General features: G+C 43.8%; 1 protein-coding gene across 32 annotated transcripts in view; it reads right to left on the bottom strand.

The window, feature by feature from the left end:
* CELF2 (CUGBP Elav-like family member 2) overlaps window positions 1-25143 on the bottom strand; it is a 633688-nt gene that overhangs the window by 17195 nt on the left and 591350 nt on the right. For 13 of the 32 annotated variants that reach the window (XM_063926831.1, XM_063926832.1, XM_063926833.1 and 10 more), the window contains 3 exons: window positions 22325-22453; window positions 17893-18090; window positions 7414-7581 (listed from right to left, as the gene is read on the bottom strand). In XM_063926831.1, coding sequence (XP_063782901.1) covers window positions 7414-7581; window positions 17893-18090; window positions 22325-22453 — 495 coding nt within the window. The remainder of the gene's footprint in view (window positions 1-7413; window positions 7582-17892; window positions 18091-22324; window positions 22454-25143) is intronic. The other 19 variants (XM_063926842.1, XM_063926845.1, XM_063926859.1 and 16 more) reach the window with 7 other exon arrangements.

Here is a 25143-nt window from a genome sequence, read left to right as displayed (position 1 = left end):
TGCACAGAGCCTATAACCACTGCACAGCAAAAGACCCGAACCGGAGTATCAGCTGCGCTCAGGTTACTTCACTAGCACTTGTCTCCCGGTTGCCATGACGACGTGGCAGCACAGGGCAGGAGACCCTAACAGTACCCCCCCCTCTGATGAGGGGTCAAAGAACCCCTACCACCGGGTTTATCGGGGAACTGCGAGAAGAAAGAGCATATCAGTCTGGGGGCATGAAGATCACAACTGCGCACCCACGACCGCTCCTCCGGGCCATACCCCTTCCAGTGCACCAAAAATGACAGCCGACCCCGAACCACCTTGGAGTCAAGAATCCTTTCAACAACAAACTCCCTCTGGCCACGTATCAGAAGAGGGGAAGGTCTTCCACTGGTAGAAGGATTACTAATCGCCCGTTTTAAAAGGGAACAATGAAATGTTTTATTGATACCCAAAGAACGGGGCAGATCTAACTGAAATGCCACCGGATTGATAACCCTGGTGATCTTATAAGGGCCGATGAACCGGGGCCCTAACTTATGAGATGGCTGTCTCAACTTCAAATTCTTGGTAGACAACCAGACGAAGTCTCCTAATTTGAAGCTGCAGGGTCTTTTCCGCTTATCAAAAACCCTTTTGGTCACTAATGACACAGACACAAGGGCTTTCTTCACTTTCCGCCAAATACCTCTAAGGACCGAAACCACAGAGGAACCACCAGGCGTGGAGTCCAGGGGGTCAAAAGAATTGGCCTTAGGATGATGCCCATACACACAAAGGAAGGGAGAGATCCCTGTAGCAGAGTGAGCCGCGTTGTTATAGGCAAACTCCGCCATGGACAGATGAGCAACCCAGTCAGTCTGACACTTGGAGACATAACACCTGAGGAACTGCTCCAAGGACTGGTTCACCCTTTCAGTCTGCCCATTAGACTGCGGATGGTAGCCTGACGACAAGCTGACAGAAATCTGGAGATCGGAACAAAATGCCCTCCAGAATTTGGCCACAAACTGGGATCCGCGGTCAGAGACCACATCAAGTGGCAACCCGTGGAGACGCACAACATGCAGCATAAATAATTCAGATAGGCGCCTGGCTGATGGCAGCCCAACCAGTGGAACGAAGTGCGCCATCTTCGAAAACCTGTCAACGACAACCCAGATGGCTGTCATCCCCGAGGATTTGGGCAAGTCCACCACAAAATCCATTGAAATGTGGGTCCATGGCTTAGATGGGATAGAGAGTGGATGTAATGGGCCAACAGGAACCCCTCTAGGAGTCTTATTTCGGGCACAGATGTCACATGCCCGAACCCACTGATCCACATCCTTAGCCACCGAGGGCCACCACACCGCCCTAGATAGCAACTCCCGAGTTCTGGCAATACCCGGGTGACCTGCCGACTTCTTGGCATGGAATTCCAGGAACACTCGCTGTCTTAACCTAGGAGGCACAAACAAAAGACCTACCGGAAGGTCTGGAGGAGCCTGCTCCTGTGCTCTAAGGACTAATGATAAGAGGTCCTGGGTAATGCCCACTTTAATACATGATGGGGAAACAATGGGCAACGGCTCCTCGGTGGTCTCCTGGATTGGAGCAAAACTCCGCGAGAGCGCATCAGCCTTGATGTTTTTTGACCCAGGGCGATATGTTATCAAAAAATTAAAGCGAGCAAAAAACAAAGCCCATCGTGCCTGCCTGGCATTGAGACGCTTCGCTGACTCTAAATATGCCAGATTCTTATGGTCAGTGAGAATTGAGACCACAAACTTAGCCCCCTCAAGCCAGTGTCTCCACTCCTCGAGTGCATCCTTAATAGCCAACAATTCCCGGTTACCCACGTCATAATTCATCTCGGCAGGCGAAAATTTACGGGAAAAGTAAGCACAGGGATGAAGGCGATTATCAGACACTCCCATCTGAGAAAGCACTGCCCCAATACCCATCTCAGAGGCATCCACCTCCACCACAAAAGGACGCTCTGGATCTGGGTGTCGCAGCACCTTGGCCGAAACAAATGCCCTTTTGAGATGGGCAAAAGCCGCTTTAGCCTCACAAGACCAGTGAGCAACATCCGCCCCTTTCTTAGTGAGTGCCACCAAGGGCGCCACTATAGACGAAAATCCAGCGATAAATCGTCTATAAAAATTCGCAAAGCCCAGGAAACGCTGAAGCGCCTTCAAACTAGTGGGCTGCACCCAATCCAGGACTGCCTGTACCTTGGAACCCTCCATTTGGAAACCTTCTGGGGAGATAATATATCCTAGAAATGCGATTTGCTGAACTTCAAATTCGCACTTCTCCAGCTTCGCCCCAAGCCGGTGGTCTCTGAGTTTCTGGAGGACTAAGCGTACATGCTTCCGATGTTCCTCCAGGGAATGGGAGAAGATTAGGATGTCATCTAAGTATACAACTAAGAATCTATCCAAATATTCCCTGAGCACATCATTCATGAAATCCTGGAAGACTGCCGGGGCATTACAGAGCCCAAAAGGCATCACCAAATATTCATAATGCCCTGAGTGGGTATTAAAGGCAGTCTTCCATTCATCCCCCTCTCTTATTCGGATTAGATTGTACGCACCGCGTAGGTCAATCTTAGAAAAAATGGTGGCAGTACGAAGCTGGTCAAACAAGACCGAAATGAAAGGCAGTGGGTATGAGTTTTTAATCGTGATACGGTTCAATTCCCTGAAGTCGATGCAGGGTCGCAACGAACCGTCCTTTTTACCCACGAAGAAGAACCCCGACCCAACTGGAGACTGTGAAGGTCTGATAAATCCCTTAGCCAAGTTCTCCTGAATGTACTCTGCCATAGCCTGAGTCTCAGGACGTGACAGGGAGTACAACCTGCTCTTGGGAAGCTTAGCATTTGGCAACAAATCAATGGCACAGTCATAGGGGCGATGGGGAGGTAGTACCTCTGCAACTTTTTTGGAGAACACGTCCGCAAAATCTGCATAACACCCTGGCAATCCTGGCAAACTTAGCTGCGAGAGCCTGACTGGAAGGCTCAAGCAACTCCTGAAACAATCAGTACCCCAACTAAGAATCTCCCCAGAGACCCAGTCAAATTGAGGATTGTGGGCCCTTAACCAGGGTAACCCCAACACCAATGGGGCAAAAGTACAGACAGTCACATAAAAGGACAATTTTTCAGAGTGTGTGGCTCCAATAAACAAAGAAATCTGGCTAGTGCAAGAGGTAATTTTACCTTGGGATAATGGTTCCCCGTTTAACCCACAAATCTCAATTTCCGATGCCAAGGGTACTAAGGGAACAGAGTGTTTCAGGGCGAATTGGCGGTCCATAAAAACCCCATCGGCCCCACTGTCCACAAAGGCCTCAGTCTTGACAGTTTGACCGAGGATCTTCAAGGTCACCGGAATGATAAAAGTCTTCTTGGGAAATTCTGACTTCTGGCCTGACAGGATATTTCCCATCACCCTCAGGCCCTGAAGTTTTCCGGCTTTTCTGGGCATGATACTACCACATGACCTTTATTCCCACAGTACAAACACAACCCCTGCTGTCTCCTCCGCGTCTTCTCACGCGAGGAGAGGCGGGTAGCCCCAATCTGCATAGGCTCCTCAGAAAATTCCTCAGAGTCTGAGGTTCCCTTGGGAAGGAAGGAAATCTCAGTCTCCCTTTCAAGCCTACGCTCTCTCAGCCGTCTATCCACCCGGATGGATAACTGCATGAGCTGATCCAAGCTATCAGGCAAGGGATATTGTACCAGTTGGTCCTTTATCTGGTTAGAAAGACCTCTTCGGTACTGGTGTCTCAGGGCTGGGTCATTCCACTGGGTATCATGGGCCAACCTCCGAAACTCCGTACAGTAAACCTCAACTGGCCTTCGCCCTTGCTTAAGGATCGAAATCTGAGCCTCGGCTGAGGCCGTCTTGTCAGGGTCATCATACAACATGCCCAGTGCCGTAAAAAAAGCATCAACACTTTTAAGCGACGGACAGTCAGGCTGCAACCCATATGCCCAGACCTGTGGGTCTCCTTGTAGCAAGGAAATCACTATGCCCACCCGCTGAATCTCCGACCCAGAAGACTGAGGCCTAAGCCGGAAGTATAGCTTGCAGCTCTCCTTGAAACAAAAGAACTGCGAGCGATCTCCAGAAAAACGATCCGGGAGATTTACTTTCGGCTCCTTAACCCCTGCAGGTGCTGCTGCTGCGGGAGCTCCGCCAGCAGCCTGGGAGGTGTGCATTTTAATGGACAAATCATTAAATTGTCGAGTCAGGACCTGCACCTGATCGACCACCTGTTGCAACATATTTTGAGGGGTATGCTCCATATTCCCACAAAATTTCAACAGGAGTATTAGGCTGCTGAATATGTTATGCACACCAGTGCCAGCAGGAAAGTACTGGTGTCAGAACTGTTATGCACTCCAGTGTCTGCAGGAATGTACTGGTGTTTGAACTGTTATGCAAAACAGATGGACTCACAGACAAACTGGGGGATATGACATAACGTACACAGAAGGTGATAGGGTAACAAAATACACACAAAGTGAACAGAGAAGCCCAGAGGCTAAGGAACTGGGTATCTCCCTTGTATTAGAACTGCTAAGATGGAAAAAGCAAGATGTTGTTTTTTAATACGTAGAGTACCCGAAATGCTGTTGCTAAGGGCAACAGCAAAACCCTAAAGGGTTACCAACGGGTGTGGCAGTAAACTCCTTGGTCAGAGATGGAATGATAGACACAAGGAGAATCTCCACAATCCTAATTCTCACTTGCAGTGCACAGGTTTTAGCTTACTGCCACTAAACTGACCCCTGACACCTAGCACAGTGAGACAGGATTAGACAGGCAAGTCTTAGAATACAGCCGCAAACTTGCTAAGTTCACAGAGTAGTAACAGAACCCCAGCAAGCTAAACGACTGACTCCAGTCTTACTGCTAGGTCTGGATTGGCAGAGTGTAATACCAAATTCCCAGGCCTATTTGCAGTAAGCAACAAACAAATACAAAGCTACACAGTACTGGCTAACGTTCATGAACTGACTAACCAACAAAGATTCAGCAGCATCTGCTTACCCTGAAAAGAGGCCTTATAAAGCAGGTGCTGTCCACGCCCCACTCAGACCTCACAGACTGTGAGCACAAAAACCAGCACCGGATCCCCTGCCGTGCACAGAGCCTATAACCACTGCACAGCAAAAGACCCGAACCGGAGTATCAGCTGCGCTCAGGTTACTCCACTAGCACTTGTCTCCCGGTTGCCATGACGACGTGGCAGCACAGGGCAGGAGACCCTAACAGACAGAGAACACCAAGATTGGCAAATTCGCCACTGGCGCCCTGTGCTCTTCACAGATGAAAGCAGGTTCTCACTGAGCACATGTGACAGACATGACAGAGTCTGGAGACGCCAAGGAGAACTTTCTGCTGCCTGCAACATCCTCCAGCATGACCGGTTTGGCAGTGGGTCAGTAATGGTGTGGGGTGGCATTTCTTTGGGGGGCCGCACAGCCCTCCATGTGCTCGCCAGAGGTAGCCTGACTGCCATTAGGTACCAAGATGAGATCCTCAGACCCCTTGTGAGACCATATGCTGGTGCGGTTGGTCCTGGGTTCCTCCTCATGCAAGACAATGCTAGACCTCATGTGGCTGGAGTGTGTCAGCAGTACCTGCAAGACGAAGGCATTGATGCTATGGACTGGACCGCCCGTTCCCCAAACCTGAATCCAATTGAGCACATCTGGGACATCATGTCTTGCTCCATCCACCAACGTCACGTTGCACCACAGACTGTCCAGGAGTTGGCGGATGCTTTAGTCCAGGTCTGGGAGGAGATCCCTCAGGAGACCATCCGCCACCTCATCAGGACCATGCCCAAGCATTGTAGGGAGGTCATACAGGCACGTGGAGGCCACACACACTACAGAGCCTCATTTTGACTTGTTTTAAGGACATTACATCAAAGTTGGATCAGCCTGTAGTGTGTTTTTCCACTTTAATTTTGAGTGTGACTCCAAATCCAGACATCCATGGCATCCAAATCCAAACATCCAATAAAATTGATTTCCATTGATAATTTTTGTGTGATTTTGTTGTCAGCACATTCAACTATGTAAAGAACAAAGTATTTAATAAGAATATTTCATTCATTCAGATCTAGGATGTGTTGTTTTAGTGTTCCCTTTATTTTTTTGAGCAGTGTGTATATATATATATATATATATATATATATGTACATATATATATAATATGGGAAGGGGAATCATAGCATGGGCTTTCTCTTACAAAAATCTTGTCATGTCCCTTTCCCACAAAGCATGCGCCTTATGACCCTATTGGAAAAATGGGGGGAGGGGTGGGGCACCAATTCTCTCTTTGGCACAGAGCACCAAAAAGCTCTGATCCAGGCTATTAATGTGCATTGTTTCTCTCTATGAATTTTTTTTTTTTTATCAGGCTACAGACGTGCTTGTTTAATATAGAGAAACATGTATTTTAAATCAAACTCACAATAAATAACTTCATGGTACAGTATTATGGCAAAATGTTTTATCAGTTATAGAAACCTTCAGCACTGCAGCAATGGATTGAATTTTGTTTATAAAGTTGGCTAAAATCCATAATTTATAAAACTCACTTTTACTTTTAATTTTATCTCTAGTATAATACCACAGACAAATTGCATAATGACAAATACTAGCATAGTTTTACTGTAGATACTGTAAAAAAATAACACTTTAGAAAAAAAGTCCACAAATGAAAGAGAAAACATTTACATCATAGTTTTATTAACTTTTTTTACTTCAAAATCAAAATTCTAACAATAGTTTAATTATGCACATTTTAAATGACGACCATTTGACTGTGTTTCAGGTCACTTTGAACGCAATCCCTCCCCCTCTTTGGGTTATGTGTCCTTAAAATGTGTGCATACTGCCATGTACTGTACTTCACATTTAATCGTTAAATTAAGGTAAAGTTCCAATCCAATAATTATTTTAGAAACACAATCTCAGTGTAATCAGTATCAATTTGTCCATGTAGTGTATTGTAGTGATATGCCACACATTGGGATAAAATAATCCGTTGGCTGTATTTTCTGTATATAATTGGTACAAATAAACATGTCACAACAAATGTCAATGAGCCTCATTCAGTATGGATCGCAGGAGTGATCTTCAGTGCAGTTTCCCGGAAATTGGGAAACTGCGCAGATTGTCATCGCAGATGACCGGTCTCGAAGTTTGATTCCAGACTGTGACTCTGGTTGTAGTGCTGCGATCACAAATGCAGCATGGAGGTGTGTAACTGTAACTAAGGATCGCATTTGCAAAGTTGCTGCGAGAAGCTCTTCAAATGCGATCCATACTGAATGAGGGCCAGTATCTTAACACAAAGTACAATTTACATGTAGTAATGATTCAACAATTAATGCCATTTTACGTACCAAAGCACTTGCTCAGATTGGTCTGTTTGTCAATGAAGACTTTAGCAGAGATAACATTTCCAAAAGGCATAAACATCTGCAAGATGTCCTGGTCACCAAACTCTTGGGGAAGATGATAAATAAAGAGATTTGCTCCTTCCGGGCCTTGAGAGGAAGAGAAAAGGAGGCCTGACTTCACTATAGTTAGAATCTCTTTTCAGACATCTTTTAAATATATACTGTACATCTAAAAGATTGCACAAATATATTACATTAACAAAATAAAGTTAAGCATAGTACAATGAAGATGAAGTACAAAAGAAAATGTACAAAAGTCAAAATGAGGATGTTAGTTTGACTTACAAAGGTAATGGATGATTGTGATACAGTGGGGCAAGTAAGAGGCTGGGGCAGCCATTATAACATATGGTACCAGAAATAACAATTTGGAAGGGATACCCCTGAAAGTACAGTAGGTGCCGGGATGTTGGCAAGTAAGAAATGCTCTTTAAAGCATTTAATGCGAGCCGGCAATACATGATGATATTTTAACAAACTTTTCCCACTTGCCGACATCTCAACGACTGTCATCCGCGGTCCCCCTAATGCTTTCTGACATTCTGATTGTCAACATGTTAATAATGCCCTATCTGTGAACATTTATGGGTAAAAAATACTACACTTTTACTCTGAGTTTGAACATATTTGCATAAAAAAATAAAGTTGGGCACATATGCAGTTACCGCAAGACATGTGTAGGTCTTTACAGTAGCATATTCATCGAGTACAAATTGATCTGAAAATGTAAAAAGTGCACTTATTATTAGGTATGAATAAAATAAAATAAATAAAAAAGCTTTCTAATACAGCAGGCATAACTCACTTCTCTGTGTGAAGCAAAAATAAATAAATGCTAAAATACACTCACAATATCATACAATATACAGTATGCATGAGCAATGAACAACCAACTGTTGTCTTTAGAGGTGAATCTGCAATCAGTAGTGACCAGCTAGAGGCAGTCCTCATCATGGGTTTTATATTTGCATTAGCCTTTACACCCCTGCAATTGATACTGCTACTGCCAGATGTATAGGTATCTCTGTGTGGTTATGCATCTGGTCCCAATTATGCCTTTGACCAATCCCAATCTTGCTCTCCAGTCGCAAGTGGACACAAGTGTAAAATGCAACAAGTCTGCCCCACAATGTTCTATATGTAAGCACATCTTACAATACACAGCACTAAAAATCTAAATAGTATACTAGGTCAGCTTGACTATTTAGATGCCTAAAATACATCATTGATATACTAAATAGAAAAGTGCAAATGGGCAGTAATCCACACCACCATTTAAGGGTGTTTTCACACTTTTAGAATAAGGTCCAATGTAAAAATATTTTGTGGAAACGCTAAATAATTTTACAAGTAGAAATTATTATTCAATTTTACAACTTTTAAATTGAACACAACTTTTCTACTGTATATGATCATATTACACCACTTCCGGGATAATCCACATTTGCCCATACTGTAGCCTGCTCACTGACGCACCTTGCTGTTCTCATTAAATAATCACTGAAATTATTATGAATTAATAACTTTATTTTGTGTGTGAATGGAAAGGGTTAAACAAATAAAATAAAAGTATAACAATGTACCAAATTCCAGAAAAAAACTCACAAAAGAAAACAACGTACTAGTATCATTTGCAATCTCACTCAAATATTGTGTAAACACAATAACACATTTACAACTGACTTAAGCTCTTTATTATATTGTAATCAGTTTCCAGGAGAAAATGAAAAATTATTTTGTGCATTCAAAAATGTCCAGTGGTATTTTCAAGATCTTAAGCCTGTCATTTGGGATGGCACAAGAAGACGAAGAATACTGTAGTCAATATTCCAGTTAATATTCTCACTGGGAGATATGGTAAACAGAACGTAAACAAACACATTTTATTTACTGGATGGAAAGTCTGAATGCTGCTTTCAGTTGCGAAAGCTGATGAGTTTATGGGATCAGATGGTATAGATTCCAGGATATTAAAGTAGCTTAGAGGTGTGCTTATAGCACCACTACCAGAGCTGTGCAAGCAGTCACTACTGACAGATGTAATTCCAGATGACTGGCGACTTGCATATTTAGCCTCTCTACACATAAGTGGAAGCAGGGCATAATCAGATAACTACAGGCTAGTGAGCCACATATCAAGTATGGGAAAATGAATAAAGGCAGTATTGTCGGCATTTGAATATTTGATACTGCAAACTATTTGGTATAAGAACAAGAAATAGTATATGTTTGGAATTATGATACAAGACATACAGTCCTACAGACAAAATGTGAAAAAAAAATGATTGGTGTAAGTTAAATATATATATATATTTCTCTGACGTCCTAGTGGATGCTGGGAACTCCGTAAGGACCATGGGGAATAGCGGCTCCGCAGGAGACTGGGCACAAAAGTAAAGCTTTAGGACTACCTGGTGTGCACTGGCTCCTCCCCCTATGACCCTCCTCCAAGCCTCAGTTAGATTTTTGTGCCCGAACGAGAAGGGTGCACACTAGGGGCTCTCCTGAGCTGCTTAGTGAAAAGTTTAGTTTTAGGTTTTTTATTTTCAGTGAGACCTGCTGGCAACAGGCTCACTGCATCGAGGGACTAAGGGGAGAAGAAGCGAACTCACCTGCGTGCAGAGTGGATTGGGCTTCTTAGGCTACTGGACACCATTAGCTCCAGAGGGATCGAACACAGGCCCAGCCATGGAGTCCGGTCCCAGAGCCGCGCCGCCGGCCCCCTTACAGAGCCAGAAGCAAGAAGAGGTCCGGAAAATCGGCGGCAGAAGACATCCTGTCTTCACCAAGGTAGCGCACAGCACTGCAGCTGTGCGCCATTGCTCCTCAGCACACTTCACACTTCGGTCACTGAGGGTGCAGGACGCTAGGGGGGGGCGCCCTGAGCAGCAATAAAAACACCTTGGCTGGCGAAAATACATCACATATAGCCCCCAGGGCTATATGGATGAATTTTAACCCCTGCCAGATTACACTGAAAAACGGGAGAAAAGGCCGCCGAGAAAGGGGCGGAGCCTATCTCCTCAGCACACTGGCGCCATTTTCCCTCACAGCTTCGTTGGAGGGAAGCTCCCTGGCTCTCCCCTGCAGTCACTACACTACAGAAAGGGTTAAAAAAGAGAGGGGGGCACTAATTAGGCGCAGTACTATTAACAATACAGCAGCTATAAGGGGAAAAACACTTATATAAGGTTATCCCTGTATATATATAGCGCTCTGGTATGTGCTGGCAAACTCTCCCTCTGTCTCCCCAAAGGGCTAGTGGGGTCCTGTCCTCTATCAGAGCATTCCCTGTGTGTGTGCTGTGTGTCGGTACGTTTGTGTCGACATGTATGAGGAGGAAAATGATGTGGAGGCGGAGCAAATTGCCTGTAATAGGGATGTCACCCCCTAGGGGGTCGACACCTGAGTGGATGAACTGTTGGAAGGAATTACGTGACAGTGTCAGCTCTTTACAAAAGACAATGATTGATATGAGACAGCCGGCTACTCAGCTTGTGCCTGTCCAGACGTCTCATAGGCCGTCAGGGGCTCTAAAGCGCCCGTTACCTCAGATGGCAGATACAGACGCCGACACGGATACTGACTCCAGTGTCGACGGTGAAGAGACAAATATGACTTCCAGTAGGGCCACACGTTACATGATTGAGGCAATGAAAAATGTTTTACACATTTCTGATAATACGAGTACCACCAATAGGGGTATTATGTTCGGTGAGGAAAAACTACCTGTAGTTTTCCTGAATCTGAGAAATTAAATGAGGTGTGTGATGAAGCGTGGGTTTCCCCCGATAAAAAACTGATAATTTCTAAAAAGTTATTGGCATTATATCCTTTCCCGCCAGAGGTTAGGGTGCGTTGGGAAACACCCCCTAGGGTGGATAAAGCGCTCACACGCTTGTCAAAACAAGGGCTCTACCCTCTCCTGAGATGGCCGCCCTTAAGGATCCTGCTGATAGAAAGCAGGAGGGTATCCTAAAATGTATTTACACACATACTGGTGTTATACTGCGACCAGCAATCGCCTCAGCCTGGATGTGCAGTGCTGGGTTGGCGTGGTCGGATTCCCTGACTGAAAATATTGATACCCTAGATAGGGACAGTATATTATTGCCTATAGAGCATTTAAAAGATGCATTTCTATATATGTGTGATGCACAGCGGGATATTTGCCGACTGGCATCAAGAGTAAGTGCGCTGTCCATTTCTGCCAGAAGAGGGTTATGGACACGACAGTGGTCAGGTGATGAGGATTCCAAATGGCATATGGAAGTATTGCCTTATAAAGGGGAGGAGTTATTTGGGGTCGGTCTTTCAGACCTGGTGGCCACGGCAACAGCTGGGAAATCCACGTTTTTACCCCAGGTCGCCTCTCAACATAAGAAGACGCCGTATTATCAGGCGCAGTCCTTTCGTTCCCATAAGGGCAAGTGGGCAAAAGGTTCCTCATTTCTGCCCCGTGACAGAGGGAGAGGAAAAAGGCTGCAGAAATCAGCCAGTTCCCAGGAACAGAAGCCCTCTCCCGCCTCTGCCAAGCCCTCAGCATGACGCTGGGGCTTTACAAGCAGACAGGGAGGCAGTTTTGGAAGCCATTCACAAGCTGTATTCCCAGCAGGTGATAATCAAGGTACCCCTCCTGCAACAGGGAAAGGGGTATTATTCCACACTGTTGTGGTACCGAAGCCGGACGGCTCGGTGAGACCGATTTTAAACCTAAAATCTTTGAACACTTACAGAGGTTCAAATTCAAGAGAAGGGGACTACATGGTGTCTCTGGACATCAAGGATGCTTACCTTCATGTCCCAATTTACCCTTCTCACCAAGGGTACCTCAGGTTTGTGGTACAGAACTGTCACTATCAGTTTCAGACGCTGCCGTTTGGATGGTCCACGGCACCCCGGGTCTTTACCAAGGTAATGGCCGAAATGATGATACTCCTTCGAAGGAAGGGAGTTTTAGTTATCCCTTACTTGGACGATCTCCTGATAAGGGTAAGATCCAGGGAACAGTTGGAGGTCGGTGTAGCACTATCTCAGGTAGTGTTGCGACAGCACGGTTGGATTCTCAATATTCCAAAATCGCAGCTGGTTCCGACGACTCGTCTTCTGTTCCTAGGGATGATTCTGGACACAGTTCAGAAAAAGGTGTTTCTCCCGGAGGAGAAAGCCAGGGAGTTATCCGAGCTAGTCAGGAACCTCCTAAAACCGAGCCAAGTCTCAGTGCATCAATGCACAAGGGTTCTGGGAAAAATGGTGGCTTCCTACGAAGCAAAGCCATTCGCCAGATTCCACGCAAGAACTTTTCAGTGGGACCTGCTGGACAAATGGTCCGGGTCGCATCTTAAGATGCATCAGCGGATAACCCGGTCACCAAGGACAAGGGTGTCCCTCCTGTGGTGGTTGCAGAGTGCTCATCTTCTAGAGGGCCGCAGATTCGGCATTCAGGACTGGGTCCTGGTGACCACGGATGCCAGCCTGCGAGGCTGAGGAGCAGTCACACAGGGAAGAAATTTCCAGGGCTTATGGTCAAGCCTGGAGACATCACTTCACATAAATATCCTGGAGCTAAGGGCCATTTTTCAATGCTCTAAGCTTAGCAAGACCTCTGCTTCAAGGTCAGCCGGTGTTGATCCAGTCGGACAACATCACGGCAGTCACCCACGTAAACAGACAGGGTGGCACAAGAAGCAGTCAATGGCAGAAGCTGCAAGGATTCTTCGCTGGGCGGAAAATCATGTGATAGCACTGTCAGCAGTATTCATTCCGGGAGTGGAAAACTGGGAAGCAGACTTCCTCAGCAGACACGACCTCCACCCGGGAGAGTGGGACTTCACCCAGAAGTCTTCCACATGATTATAAACCGTTGAGAAAAACCAAAGGTGGACATGATGGCGTCCCGCCTCAACAAAACACTCGACAGGTATTGCGCCAGGTCAAGGGACCCTCAGGCAATAGCTGTAGACGTTCTGGTAACACCGTGGGTGTACCAGTCAGTGTATGTGTTCCCTCCTCTGCCTCTCATACCCAAGGTACTGAGAATTATAAGATGGAGAGGAGTAAGCACTATATTCGTGGCTCCGGATTGGCCAAGAAGGACTTGGTACCCGGAACTTCAAGAGATGCTCACGGAGGATCCGTGGCCTCTACCTCTAAGAAGTGACCTGCTCCAGCAAGGACCCTGTCTGTTCCAAGACTTACCGCGGCTGCGTTTGACGGCATGGCGGTTGAACGCCGGATCCTGAAGGAAAAAGGCATTCCGGATGAAGTCATCCCTATCCTGATCAAAGACAGGAAGGATGTAACCGCAAAACATTATCACCGCATTTGGCGAAAATATGTTGCGTGGTGCGAGGCCAGTAAGGCCCGACGGAGGAATTTCAACTGGGTCGATTCCTACATTTCCTGCAAACAGGAGTGTCTATGGGCCTGAAATTGGGATCCATTAAGGTTAAAATTTCGGCCCTGTCAATTTTCTTCCAGAAAGAACTAGCTTCAGTCCCTGAAGTTCAGACGTTTGTAAAAGGGGTACTGCATATACAGCCTCCTTTTGTGCCTCCAGTGGCACCTTGGGATCTCAATGTAGTTTTTGGGTTCCAAAAGTCACATTGGTTTGAACCACTTAAAGATGTTGGCCCTGGCCTGGGCCAGGCGCGTGTCAGAATTGGCGGCTTTATCCTGTAAAAGCCCTTATCTGTTTTCCATTCGGACAGGGCGGAATTGAGGACTCGTCCTCGGTTTCTCCCTAAGGTGGTTTTCAGCGTTTCACCTGAACCAACCTATTGTGGTGCCTGCGGCTACTAGGGACTTGGAGGACTCCAAGTTGCTGGACGTTGTCAGGGCCCTGAAAATATATGTTTCCAGGACGGCTGGAGTCAGAAAATCTGACTCGCTGTTTATCCTGTATGCACCCAACAAGCTGGGTGCTCCTGCTTCTAAGCAGACTATTGCTCGTTGGATTTGTAGTACAATTCAGCTTGCACATTCTGTGGCAGGCCTGCCACAGCCAAAAATCTGTAAATGCCCACTCCACAAGGAAGGTGGGCTCATCTTGGGCGGCTGCCCGAGGGGTCTCGGCTTTGCAACTTTGCCGAGCAGCTACTTGGTCAGGGGCAAACACGTTTGCAAAATTCTATAAATTTGATACCCTGGCTGAGGAGGACCTGGAGTTCTCTCATTCGGTGCTGCAGAGTCATCCGCACTCTCCCGCCCGTTTGGGAGCTTTGGTATAATCCCCATGGTCCTTACGGAGTTCCCAGCATCCACTAGGACGTCAGAGAAAATAAGAATTTACTTACCGATAATTCTATTTCTCATAGTCCGTAGTGGATGCTGGGCGCCCATCCCAAGTGCGGATTGTCTGCAATACTTGTACATAGTTATTGTTAACTAAATCGGGTTATTGTTGTTGTGAGCCATCTTTCCAGAGGCTCCTCTGTTATCATGCTGTTAACTGGGTTCAGATCACAGGTTGTACGGTGTGATTGGTGTGGCTGGTATGAGTCTTACCCGGGATTCATAAATCCTTCCTTATTGTGTACGCTCGTCCGGGCACAGTATCCTAACTGAGGCTTGGAGGAGGGTCATAGGGGGAGGAGCCAGTGCACACCAGGTAGTCCTAAAGCTTTACTTTTGTGCCCAGTCTCCTGCGGAGCCGCTATTCCCCATGGTCCTTACGGAGTTCCCAGCATCCACTACGGACTACGAGAAATAGAATTATCGGTAAGTAAATTCTTATTATATATATATATGGAGGTTTATATAAACTAAGAATAATATTTTCACTTAACGGTTAAAACAAATACAATCTGCTAACAAAAGCTAATACATAATGTAGCATCGACATGGATTGGAAACAATAGTTTTGGTCTATAAGGATATGGCACTTAAATGTGGAATTTCACATGATTAATCTTACAAGAGCTTTCAACCCCATCTGGACTGCATTATCACATCTAGGGAATGTGCATCTGTATTGATTATAAATGTGCTCTCCAGAACTTGCTGGGTCTGATTCAAAGATGCACACAAAATAGACTCAATGCTGATGGTAAAGTAGGCACATGTGTTGTTGTTACACTCGATTCAGATATTGGGGGAGATGTATTATAGCGGCAGGGATCCTACCGCTATAGCACTTCCTGCTTCTTCTCATTACCAAGGCAAAGCAGGAAGGTACATCGACAAGATGTATTACCATGCCGGAGTGGGGGAGTGAAAACTCCCCCCTCTGGCGAATCCTGCCAGAGCACACAGCGCGTTTGCTTAGTACAGATGTGCTGTGTCTCCCTGCCCGGCCAGCCCCACTGCGCATGTGTGAGATCTTGCTACTATTGTGAGATCTCACATGCAGCCCAGATCTGGCAGCCACCACAGCATCGACACTGGCTTTGTTGTATGGGCAACAACACCTGCAGCTGTCAAAATCAATAGCTGCAGGTGTTGGACCCTGCATACTGTATATTGCCCTACATACTGGCATGCTATCTGTAGACAGCAGCACCGATAATGACAGGGGTGCATAGCGCCCCTGTAACTGAGCACACATTGTTGCATTAATACATAAAGGGTGGTAACAGTATCAGTGCACATACATCTACTTCATTGTTAGAAAGGTGGTGGAAAAGTGATGGGAGTTCCTGGTGGTGACTGGGAGGTGTCCTGTAGTAAACACATGGGCATATTATGGGAGTGTCGCAGGCTGCTTTCTCAGACACACAGCAGCTTCCACAGAGGCCCTGTTCAGATAAAAAAAAAACTGCACCTGCTGTAGTTAAGGTACAGGTGTCGATGATATATGTGACTGTGCGCCAATGATGGGGTGTCCAGAACCTCTGGCACTGTTACTGCTTGCAGAGGCACAGAAAGTAAGCATTTCAGTGCTTGCCTATTATCACTCCTGTGACTTCCCCAACAGATGCAAGTGCCGACAAGCAGAATCCATCTCTGAATCAGGCCTGCTGTTGCTAATGTCTGTCTTCACATAATGTCCAATGTTACTAGTGCTGTACAATTTCACAAATACATATAAAGGTAATATTCACTGGGGGATTTTCAAGCTCAACTAAGCCAGCTGCAGTCTATATGTCTGCACTGGCTCACTGTCTTCACTGTGACTTCCTACTGAAAGTCCTACCTGCCAGTCGGCTGCAGGATAAGCAGTAACATTGAGAGGTGCTTTCTCCCTCCAGGACTGCCAGATTAGGCTGCAATTAGCAGAGAGCTGGCTTCCTGTAAGAACCTACTCCCTGCCTGATTGTCAGCCCAATCAGGCTTCTTTGGGCTGCTGCCGATGCAGTCCATAGAAACCGGGGGTTTGCACATGCGCACTCAAGCCAACGCTTGTTTGCATGATCTGGTCCCAGCAGCTGCCAGATCCATTGCGCAGGTGCCAGGACTCGGCTAGCCAGGGTTGCCTCTATCCTCTCATCATCGGCATGGGCAGTGGTAGCACCCCTACCCAAAAAAGGCAGGAGCCGCCGCTGATGATAATATTATTGACTAAAAAGCAGTTGGAATGAACAGTGTGAATGCATGAACAATATATTAGATATCTTATATATTTTTCACCAGATTCTTGTATTAAGAAAACTGCCTAAACCTGTAGTACATAAAATAAACACATCATCATTGGGATTTGCAATGCTCAGGTTATATTCTCACTTGCATATGTAGGGAATAAATCCCAAAAACCGTGTACAATGTGAAACGCCACAATATCTGTTAAATTTGAACTTTTAGGAATAAATTCAAAGGTAGTTTGCTGAACTACAGAGCTGTGATAAATTATTAAAGCTCATATTAAATCTCCAGAAGTAAATGAGTAAATGAAAAACATCAGTAAAATGTTGGACTATACAGCAGTCTGGTTACACTACAAAACTGTTTTTGAGAAATGTATATTTAAACATAAAAGGAAGCTGGGGAATTGAACAAACCGTGCAGCCTCTAATGTGTTAATGATTGTCATATCACTAATTTAAAAATGACAGGTACGGTAAAAACTCCACATGCAACTTATCTCAGGTGACCTCACAAGGGATGACAGTACAGGATGAGGTTCCCAGTCTAAATGTGATCTTGTTTAATGTGTTTATTTGTCACACATTACATTCTGATAAATTGCAGTATTCAGGCCTAGACTGAAGGCTGTGAAAACATATTGGGCACAGTAATCTCATTTTGAAATATGGTCCATTCAACAGAGTGGACCAAGCAAGGTATCCTAGTCTACTATATCTCCTTATTGCGTAGGCTTATAAATATGACAGTGTCATCTTTCTCAGGAATGTGGATTGAAAATAAATCTAATGAGAATTCAATAATCTCGGAACCCATCAATCAAACATCCCCTTATGCTGCATTATTTTAAGCAATACTTTGGATAAACCCATTTGCAATGCTAAATTCTTTTTAAACTCTTACCTTCCTTCTGACTGCCTGCAGCACTCTGTTGTTGTAGCAAGCTCTGACTATAAAGTGTTGGCAGTGCCGCCGCGGCATACTGCTGAATTCCCGAGTAGGCCTGGGTGAGGGCATCCATTGTACCAGCCGTTCCATTCGTCAAGCCTGCGGCGCCGAGTCCTCCATTCAGAGCAGCCATACCTGAGAGCATTTGAGCAACTTTACAAAAAACCCAACAATAGAGAAAAAAAATTGCACTTGTTCATTAGTGCTTTCTAACAATATTGACCATTTTATACATCAAATATGACTGCACTGCATGCAATAATGTGACCACTCCAACAAGTAGAAACTGATACAACAGCACTTTAAACAATGGTGGGTGTTATTTAAAAAACATGCACATTTCTGATAACAGGCAGTACAGCTTTACTACACTCTACATTTTTTCTGCAACAAGGAGCATGCAATAATTAAGCTTTGAAATAGAACAATGATTTAATATTATTTTTCTGTGTGCTTAAAGTCTAAGGGCCTGATTCAGACCCGTCCCAAGTAAAACATTGGATCCAAGCACTCAATGTTTTATTGATATGCCAATGGTGCAGACCAGAACTGCATGTTGGTCCATGCAGTTTCCATTGGCGTTCCTGGGCGGTGTTGGTGGGCGTGTCAGGGGAGCGCCAGTGTCTGGGACTGTGTCTGAAGATGCAGCTCCTCTGACTCAGCAATCAAATTTTGACAGACATTCTGAGCAAACATAGGGGCTGCACAGAAGTCCAATGGTGCGCCCAATGTCTGCTCGGTGGTTCGTATTTGTGTGTACCATGGTGGATTATGACTGCAGCCAGTGGGCATCTCAATAGACAGCTCAGTGGCAGCATTAGCATCATTTTGTAGTTGCGGCTGCGGCAAAAGTCACAGATGCTATGGCTAAGTGTCCACCTATGAATCAGGCCCTAAGTCATCCTATAAAGGCTATAGTGAAGATTATTTATTGTACAATTGCATATATTTAAAAACTAAATCAAAATAAAAAATGTACTCAAGTGAAATCCACTTTGTGAAAATTTTGTTTAAAAGACTAGACAGGGGTATATATGTCCACTTTCCTGACAGAGTGCTGGGTATTACATGCACCCATTACAAGATCCAAGTAACATTACAAAAATGATTTTGATACGTGTAAGTGGGTATACCTATATTCATTCATTGTTCAGATGGTTTACTGTTTTACTATACACTAAATCAGAGCTTCCCAAACACCTCTAGGCACCAAATGGTCTAGATTTTAAGGATAACCCTTCTTGTGCACAGGTGACTTAGAGGTCTATTTACTAAGCCTTGGATGGAGGTAAAGCGGATGGAGATAAAGTACCAGCCAATCAGCTCCTAACTGCCATGTTACAGACAGGGTTTAAAAAATGACAGTTAGGAGCTGGTTTGCTGATACTTTATCTCCGTCCACTTTATCTCCATCCAAAGGCTTAATAAATAGACCTCTTGTCTTAATTAGGATCTCAGTCCATTTGGGTTGCAGAAACGGGGTCCCTTGTCAATGGTCTGCAAGCTCAAATGTTTTGATCAAAATATTACCAAATCCCCTTTGTTTTATTTGCTACATACACCACAGATTTGCAGTATATTACATTAGCACTGATAGCAATTGTCTTTCTGTTTTGTTTACATACAGTATATAGCATTAATATTGCTCCGCAGCTAGTACCATGTCCAATATGGGTAAACCCGAGTGCGGCACATTTCTTTTCCATTTCAATTAACCATCTGTGCTTAGCTATGGATATCCTTAAAACTTGGACTGTTGGGGGTGCCTTGAGACCAAGTTTAGGAACCACTGTACTAAATTATAGAGTACATCATTCAACTGATTTAGTTAACTTTTATCTTTTATATATTTTTTTTAACCCTTTAAAGTGGCCTTAGTCTACAGTCACATTAGGACTTGGTTTGTAACACTTTACTTTGAATATTGTTGTAAAGTCTTAGTTTTTCCTTTTATGAGTACATGTATTTCATGCATTGTCCAAAGTACCAGCAGCATCAATATTTCTTATTTTGCTAATTACACCCTTTATAAACAATTTACTTGTTCCATTATTTCAGTTAGGCAATAGATAATCAATTAGTATACGAGAGCTGTGGTAATAATTGCAAATTGACTAAGACTACATGTGCTTTTTATGAGTTTAAGTTGCACAGCTAATATGTGTATACTGGCATGGAACAATGCTTCATAACAGTTCTTTATGCTGGTTACATTAGACAATGACTACAGTCCAGGATAATGCTGCCTCAAGAGATATAAAACTACCCCATTGCTATTCAAATTAAAATTCCCAAATCCAAATAAAGGCAAAACTTGTTTATATAATGCAGCAAATTAATTAAAAAATGTTCCCACAAAATAAAATCATCAAAATACATGAGCTGTGTCCTGTGAAATCTGTTACCTGCTAATTGAGCCTAATGTCATTAAGGTTTTTAAGAAAATTCATTTATGCTAATGTATGTATTTTGTATAGTTATATTTTTTTTAATCAAAAGTGTTAATGCATATTTGTAGTGTTTCTAGTAGAATTCATGTCTGTATTAGGTTTACGTAAACATAATATTTATCACCTATAAAAGAACAATGGTATTTATGGAAACAATAGCGTGGTATAGTACATAATCTGTGTTTTGGGTAGCATCGTATAACTATTTTTAGGGGCATATCTAGAGAGGAGGAGGCCCGGACCCCTCATCTCTAGCCGGCAGCGATGTAGTCTCTGGGCACTAGATGTCACTAGGCGACCCTAGTGCTGTCCCAGAGTCTACTGCGTATGTGCAGGTCTCCAGGAAAATGGCACAGTGGCCATTTTCCCTAGTGATTGTTTTAGTGGCCACTCAACTACTGTAAGTGGTCAGATCCATATTAATGAAGAGGCACAGGGTGCTTTGATTACAGCTGCAGTGCAAAAGTTTGAGCTGTAGAAACTGAAAAGGAGAGGTGAGGGTTGAGTTTAAGCAGGGAGGTAGGGCTATAGGGCACTGGTCCTCTTTATAAATAACTATACATATACTCTATGCATATATACAGTATGTATATCGTGTGTATATATATATATATATATATATATATGTATTATATAAATATGTATATAAGTATATACACTGTGTATATACTGTGTGCATATATATATATATATATATATATAGAGAGAGAGAGAGAGAGAGAGAACACTGCTAGTGCATGGTATTGTACCAAATCAATAACAGCTATGCACTATAGCGCTGACATACTTTTCTTGATTTGCAAGGTATTGCTTCCTGTGTACACACCATAGCTGGACCAGCCATCTGGCAGTTGTGGCAAATGCAGAAAGGACCTCAGCTGGCATGCTTAGATGGGATGTAATGCAAGGCGGTGCCTCATGACCCAAGGCAATTCCCCTTTTCCATGCAATTGCACAGATATAATCCAGGGACATTTTTACCCCAGTCCATCTCTGAAACAGACCATCTCTTGGCAACTCCATATACTGTACAGGTTGGGGCTGATATGCCGGCATCCTGATGGTTAAGATTTCCGACAGGGGTCAGGTAAGTATGCTATCCCTCCCCCATACCATCTAAACCTAACCCTCCCTTACCACATCCTAAATCTCCCCCCTCCCCCTCAGCCTAACCCTAACCCTCCCCGGTGGTGCCTAAACCTAGCCCCTCTTCCCGCAGCTTAAACCTAACCCCCCCACAGCTCAACCCTAACCTTCCCCGCCGCCTACACCTAACCCCCCACACCACAGCCTGACCCTCCCCCAGCAGCCTACACCTAACCTCCCTTCCCCTGCAGCTAACCTTTCCGATTGCCTGCCAGTCACTTGATCGGGATCCCGGCTGTATGGATGCTGGCGTCGGGATTGTGATATTATTTGGGATTCCGGCACCAGCATTCCAAACAGTATCTGGATTCTGGCAGCGTTATTTTGACTACTGGGATTCTGACCATTTGGATCCTGACCGGACCCCTACTGCACAGAGGCATCAGATCACATTACGTACAGTGGATGCAGAAAACTAACAGAGCAAACTGGAAAATATTTTGGTGGGGATCCCATGGAGTTATGCCCTAAACAAGTAATCTCAGGTACAAGGGGGTAAATGAAATGTGTAACTGAATTGAAATAACTGAACTTGAGAAACGTCCTGTTTCAAATAATTTAGAATAAATATAGGTGTTTGATAAGCATGTCGTGTCTAGATAAAGCGCAATTTATAATGTTTTCCCTGCTACTTTCCCCCAGTAATGCTAGCCATTTGACATGTATGCAGGGATGACAAATGCATTGTAAATGATTGTGTTAATATTTCATTGTTGCTTTTGAACAATATAATAAAATAATCACACAAAATCCAATGGAAAATGCCATCCACCACAGCACTAAATACTCACTGTTTACGGTACCTGCTAGTGCATTAATATTATTCAATCCCATGGTGGCCCCAGCCAATCCCTGTAGAGTGCCTAGAGATGTCAGCGAATTCATGGCAGCTCCAGCAGATGAGTTAGTTGATCCAGGCACTGGAAAAACATATTAAATTACAAAAAGGTTAATTGACTGAGGAACCACAGGTGAATGGGAATGCAAAAATACAATTTCATTTCCAGTAGTTTAACTTGTTAATTTACTAACTCACAATTGATTTTACCAGTTATTATATGACATGTGTATGAGCTATTATTTAACACATATACAAAAGAAAGCTAGAGGGACCCATTGCGTAAGGTGCTCTTTACAATATTTTAGCCAGGAATGTGTTAAAAAGTGAACAGTCAAAAGTATCTAATCCTGTCCAGGATTCATTGTACAAAGCATATTGTACATGGACTCAAACCCGTTAAACATTTGAACAAACTGAAATGAGAATGTGTGAAAGAGAGGTGCTTGCACAGCATAAAACTGTAATATCATAATAAAGCACAGCTCCCTTCTGACAACATGAAGCCAGAGGTACCGTTCACAGAGAATATGAAGCTAGACCCTGGCACTTGTTTCATCTTCCAGTTCTTATCATTGTCTTGCCCTTCATGCATCATAAAAGGAAGACATTAATAGAGCTAACCCTATCTGCTTCCTAAGTAGAATTTTCTTCCCTTGCTCCTTTAGTCTAAAAGTTCTGCAAGTTAAACTTCTTTTTTTAAATGGAAAAATGATAACCAAAATATTTAATATGACAGTATGTACTTTAATAAATGGCTGTCTGACTTCCATTTTAATAATATATTTTAATTTGTTGAGGGAAAAAATGGACCTGTGGGGCTTGTGTACAGTTGGACACATTCTGCATCAAAAATACACGTAGGAAATGTGTCCAATAGAAAACCATTTAGTGCAGCATGCAGAGCTCTAGTAATGCATCAAGAAACTAGGAAACTTGAAACTAAAATAGTAATATACAGTATGTAAATGGCTTACATAAGATTGCAAAAATGACATTATTTCACAGTTTTTTTTAAATCCATTTTCAATAAATACAAAACCCCAGATTGGATTTTTAATTCCAAATTCTGAACCAAAACACTTGAGAGTTGTTTTGCTTGTGTACAGATGGTATAATTAAACTGACTGAGGTACTAATGAAGTCACCTGTGCCTAAGCATGGACATCCTTAAAACCTGCACTGTTGGGGACTGCATTTGGAAACCACTGCCATAAGTCGGTCATTTATATGCAATGGTCAGATAATAGTAAGCAGTAGACATTGCCAAATAAAATAATTTCACTTTCCTTACTAATTTTGGATTTACAAGGGGGTACCCAAAAGAAACAGGAATTGATGATTTATTTTGAAACTTCAGTCCCCCTCAAAGTGCTCTCCACTTGAATCAATACATTTGTCCAAACTTTTTTCCATTGCTCAAAACATTTTTTCATCTCATCTTCATTGATGCCTTTTAGTACCTTTGCTGTTTTTTGTTTCACCTCTTCAATATCAGCAAAATGTTTTCCTTCAAGGTCTCTATACATCCAAAGAATTTAAAAAAGTTGCACAGGGCGAGATCGGGTGAATAAGGTGGGTGAGGCAAAAATGTCATGTCATTTTTGGTTAAAAATTGCTTAACACTCAGAGCTGTGTGTGCAGGTGCATTGTCATGATGGAAGTCACCTGTTCGCCATAAATCTGGACTTTTTTCCTCAAATCATGATGCAAGCTTTTCAAAACTTCCAAATACAAACTTCAGTTGACAGATTAGATTGACCATGGAGTACAAATTCTGAGTGCACAATCCCTCTCACATCAAAAAAACAAAGGAGCATTATTTTCACATTGACCACTTAAAATAGGCGAAAGAGTGAATAACTGCAATCAAGCGCTACCTTCCCCCGCAACGTCAGCAGGGATACTGGCTCAGAATGGTTCCACGAACATTCAACTAGTGGTGGAAGCCTGTACTACAAGTGCCCCACCCTCTATAACACGATTCCTGGTTCTTTTGGGTACCCCCTCATAGACAGAATGGTGCTTGTTTACAATGCTCTATGTAACACCTCTCCCAGAATGGATGAAAAATTCACATACACTCAATATCCTGTGCATTTAATTTTGTCCTGCAATGGATACGACCCCATTGTTATTGATAAATACCCCTGCATCTCTTTATATACTCCAAGAAGCACATGCCATGATAACATACTAGTACAAGGCAAGTAGAAAATGGCACCTAAACCGGGATGCAGTCAAAATGCTGGCTGTCGGGATCCTAGCGGTCAGGAGACTGACACCGGAATCCAGAGAGCTGGCATTTTACCGGCGGCAGAATACCGACACCTGCCCGTAATTCCGACTCAGTTGGTGGGTCCACGCCACCAAACGTGTGGGAATAGAACTGCGTGGCGAGCAGACTCGCTGACGGTATTCTGGCAGACTGGATGCCGCTATCGGGATACGGACAGCCAGCATCCCGTCAGCCGGCATTACTGTACATAATGATTCCCTTAAGCCATTACACAATCTTTGCCATATACTCCATGTGAACTACAGTAGGCCGGTCTAAATAAATACAAGGCACTGAATTGTCAAAATAAGCAGCATTACATTTCTGCTTAAAGAAAACCCCAGTTACAATGAATAGATAGGCAAATACATCATTATTATCATTCCACAAGATAAGAAGAAAGAAATAAAAGCTATGTAAAATAAAGAACTAATCTGATGTGAAGCATAAAAAACCTATTTATCCCCATGCTGATACAGCTGTGATGTTGTCTA

Source organism: Pseudophryne corroboree, chromosome 6, assembly GCF_028390025.1.
Source record: "Pseudophryne corroboree isolate aPseCor3 chromosome 6, aPseCor3.hap2, whole genome shotgun sequence".
NCBI classification, from domain to species: domain Eukaryota; kingdom Metazoa; phylum Chordata; class Amphibia; order Anura; family Myobatrachidae; genus Pseudophryne; species Pseudophryne corroboree.
Note: the sequence above shows the minus strand (reverse complement) of the source record. Positions and strands in the feature narration are given on the sequence as shown.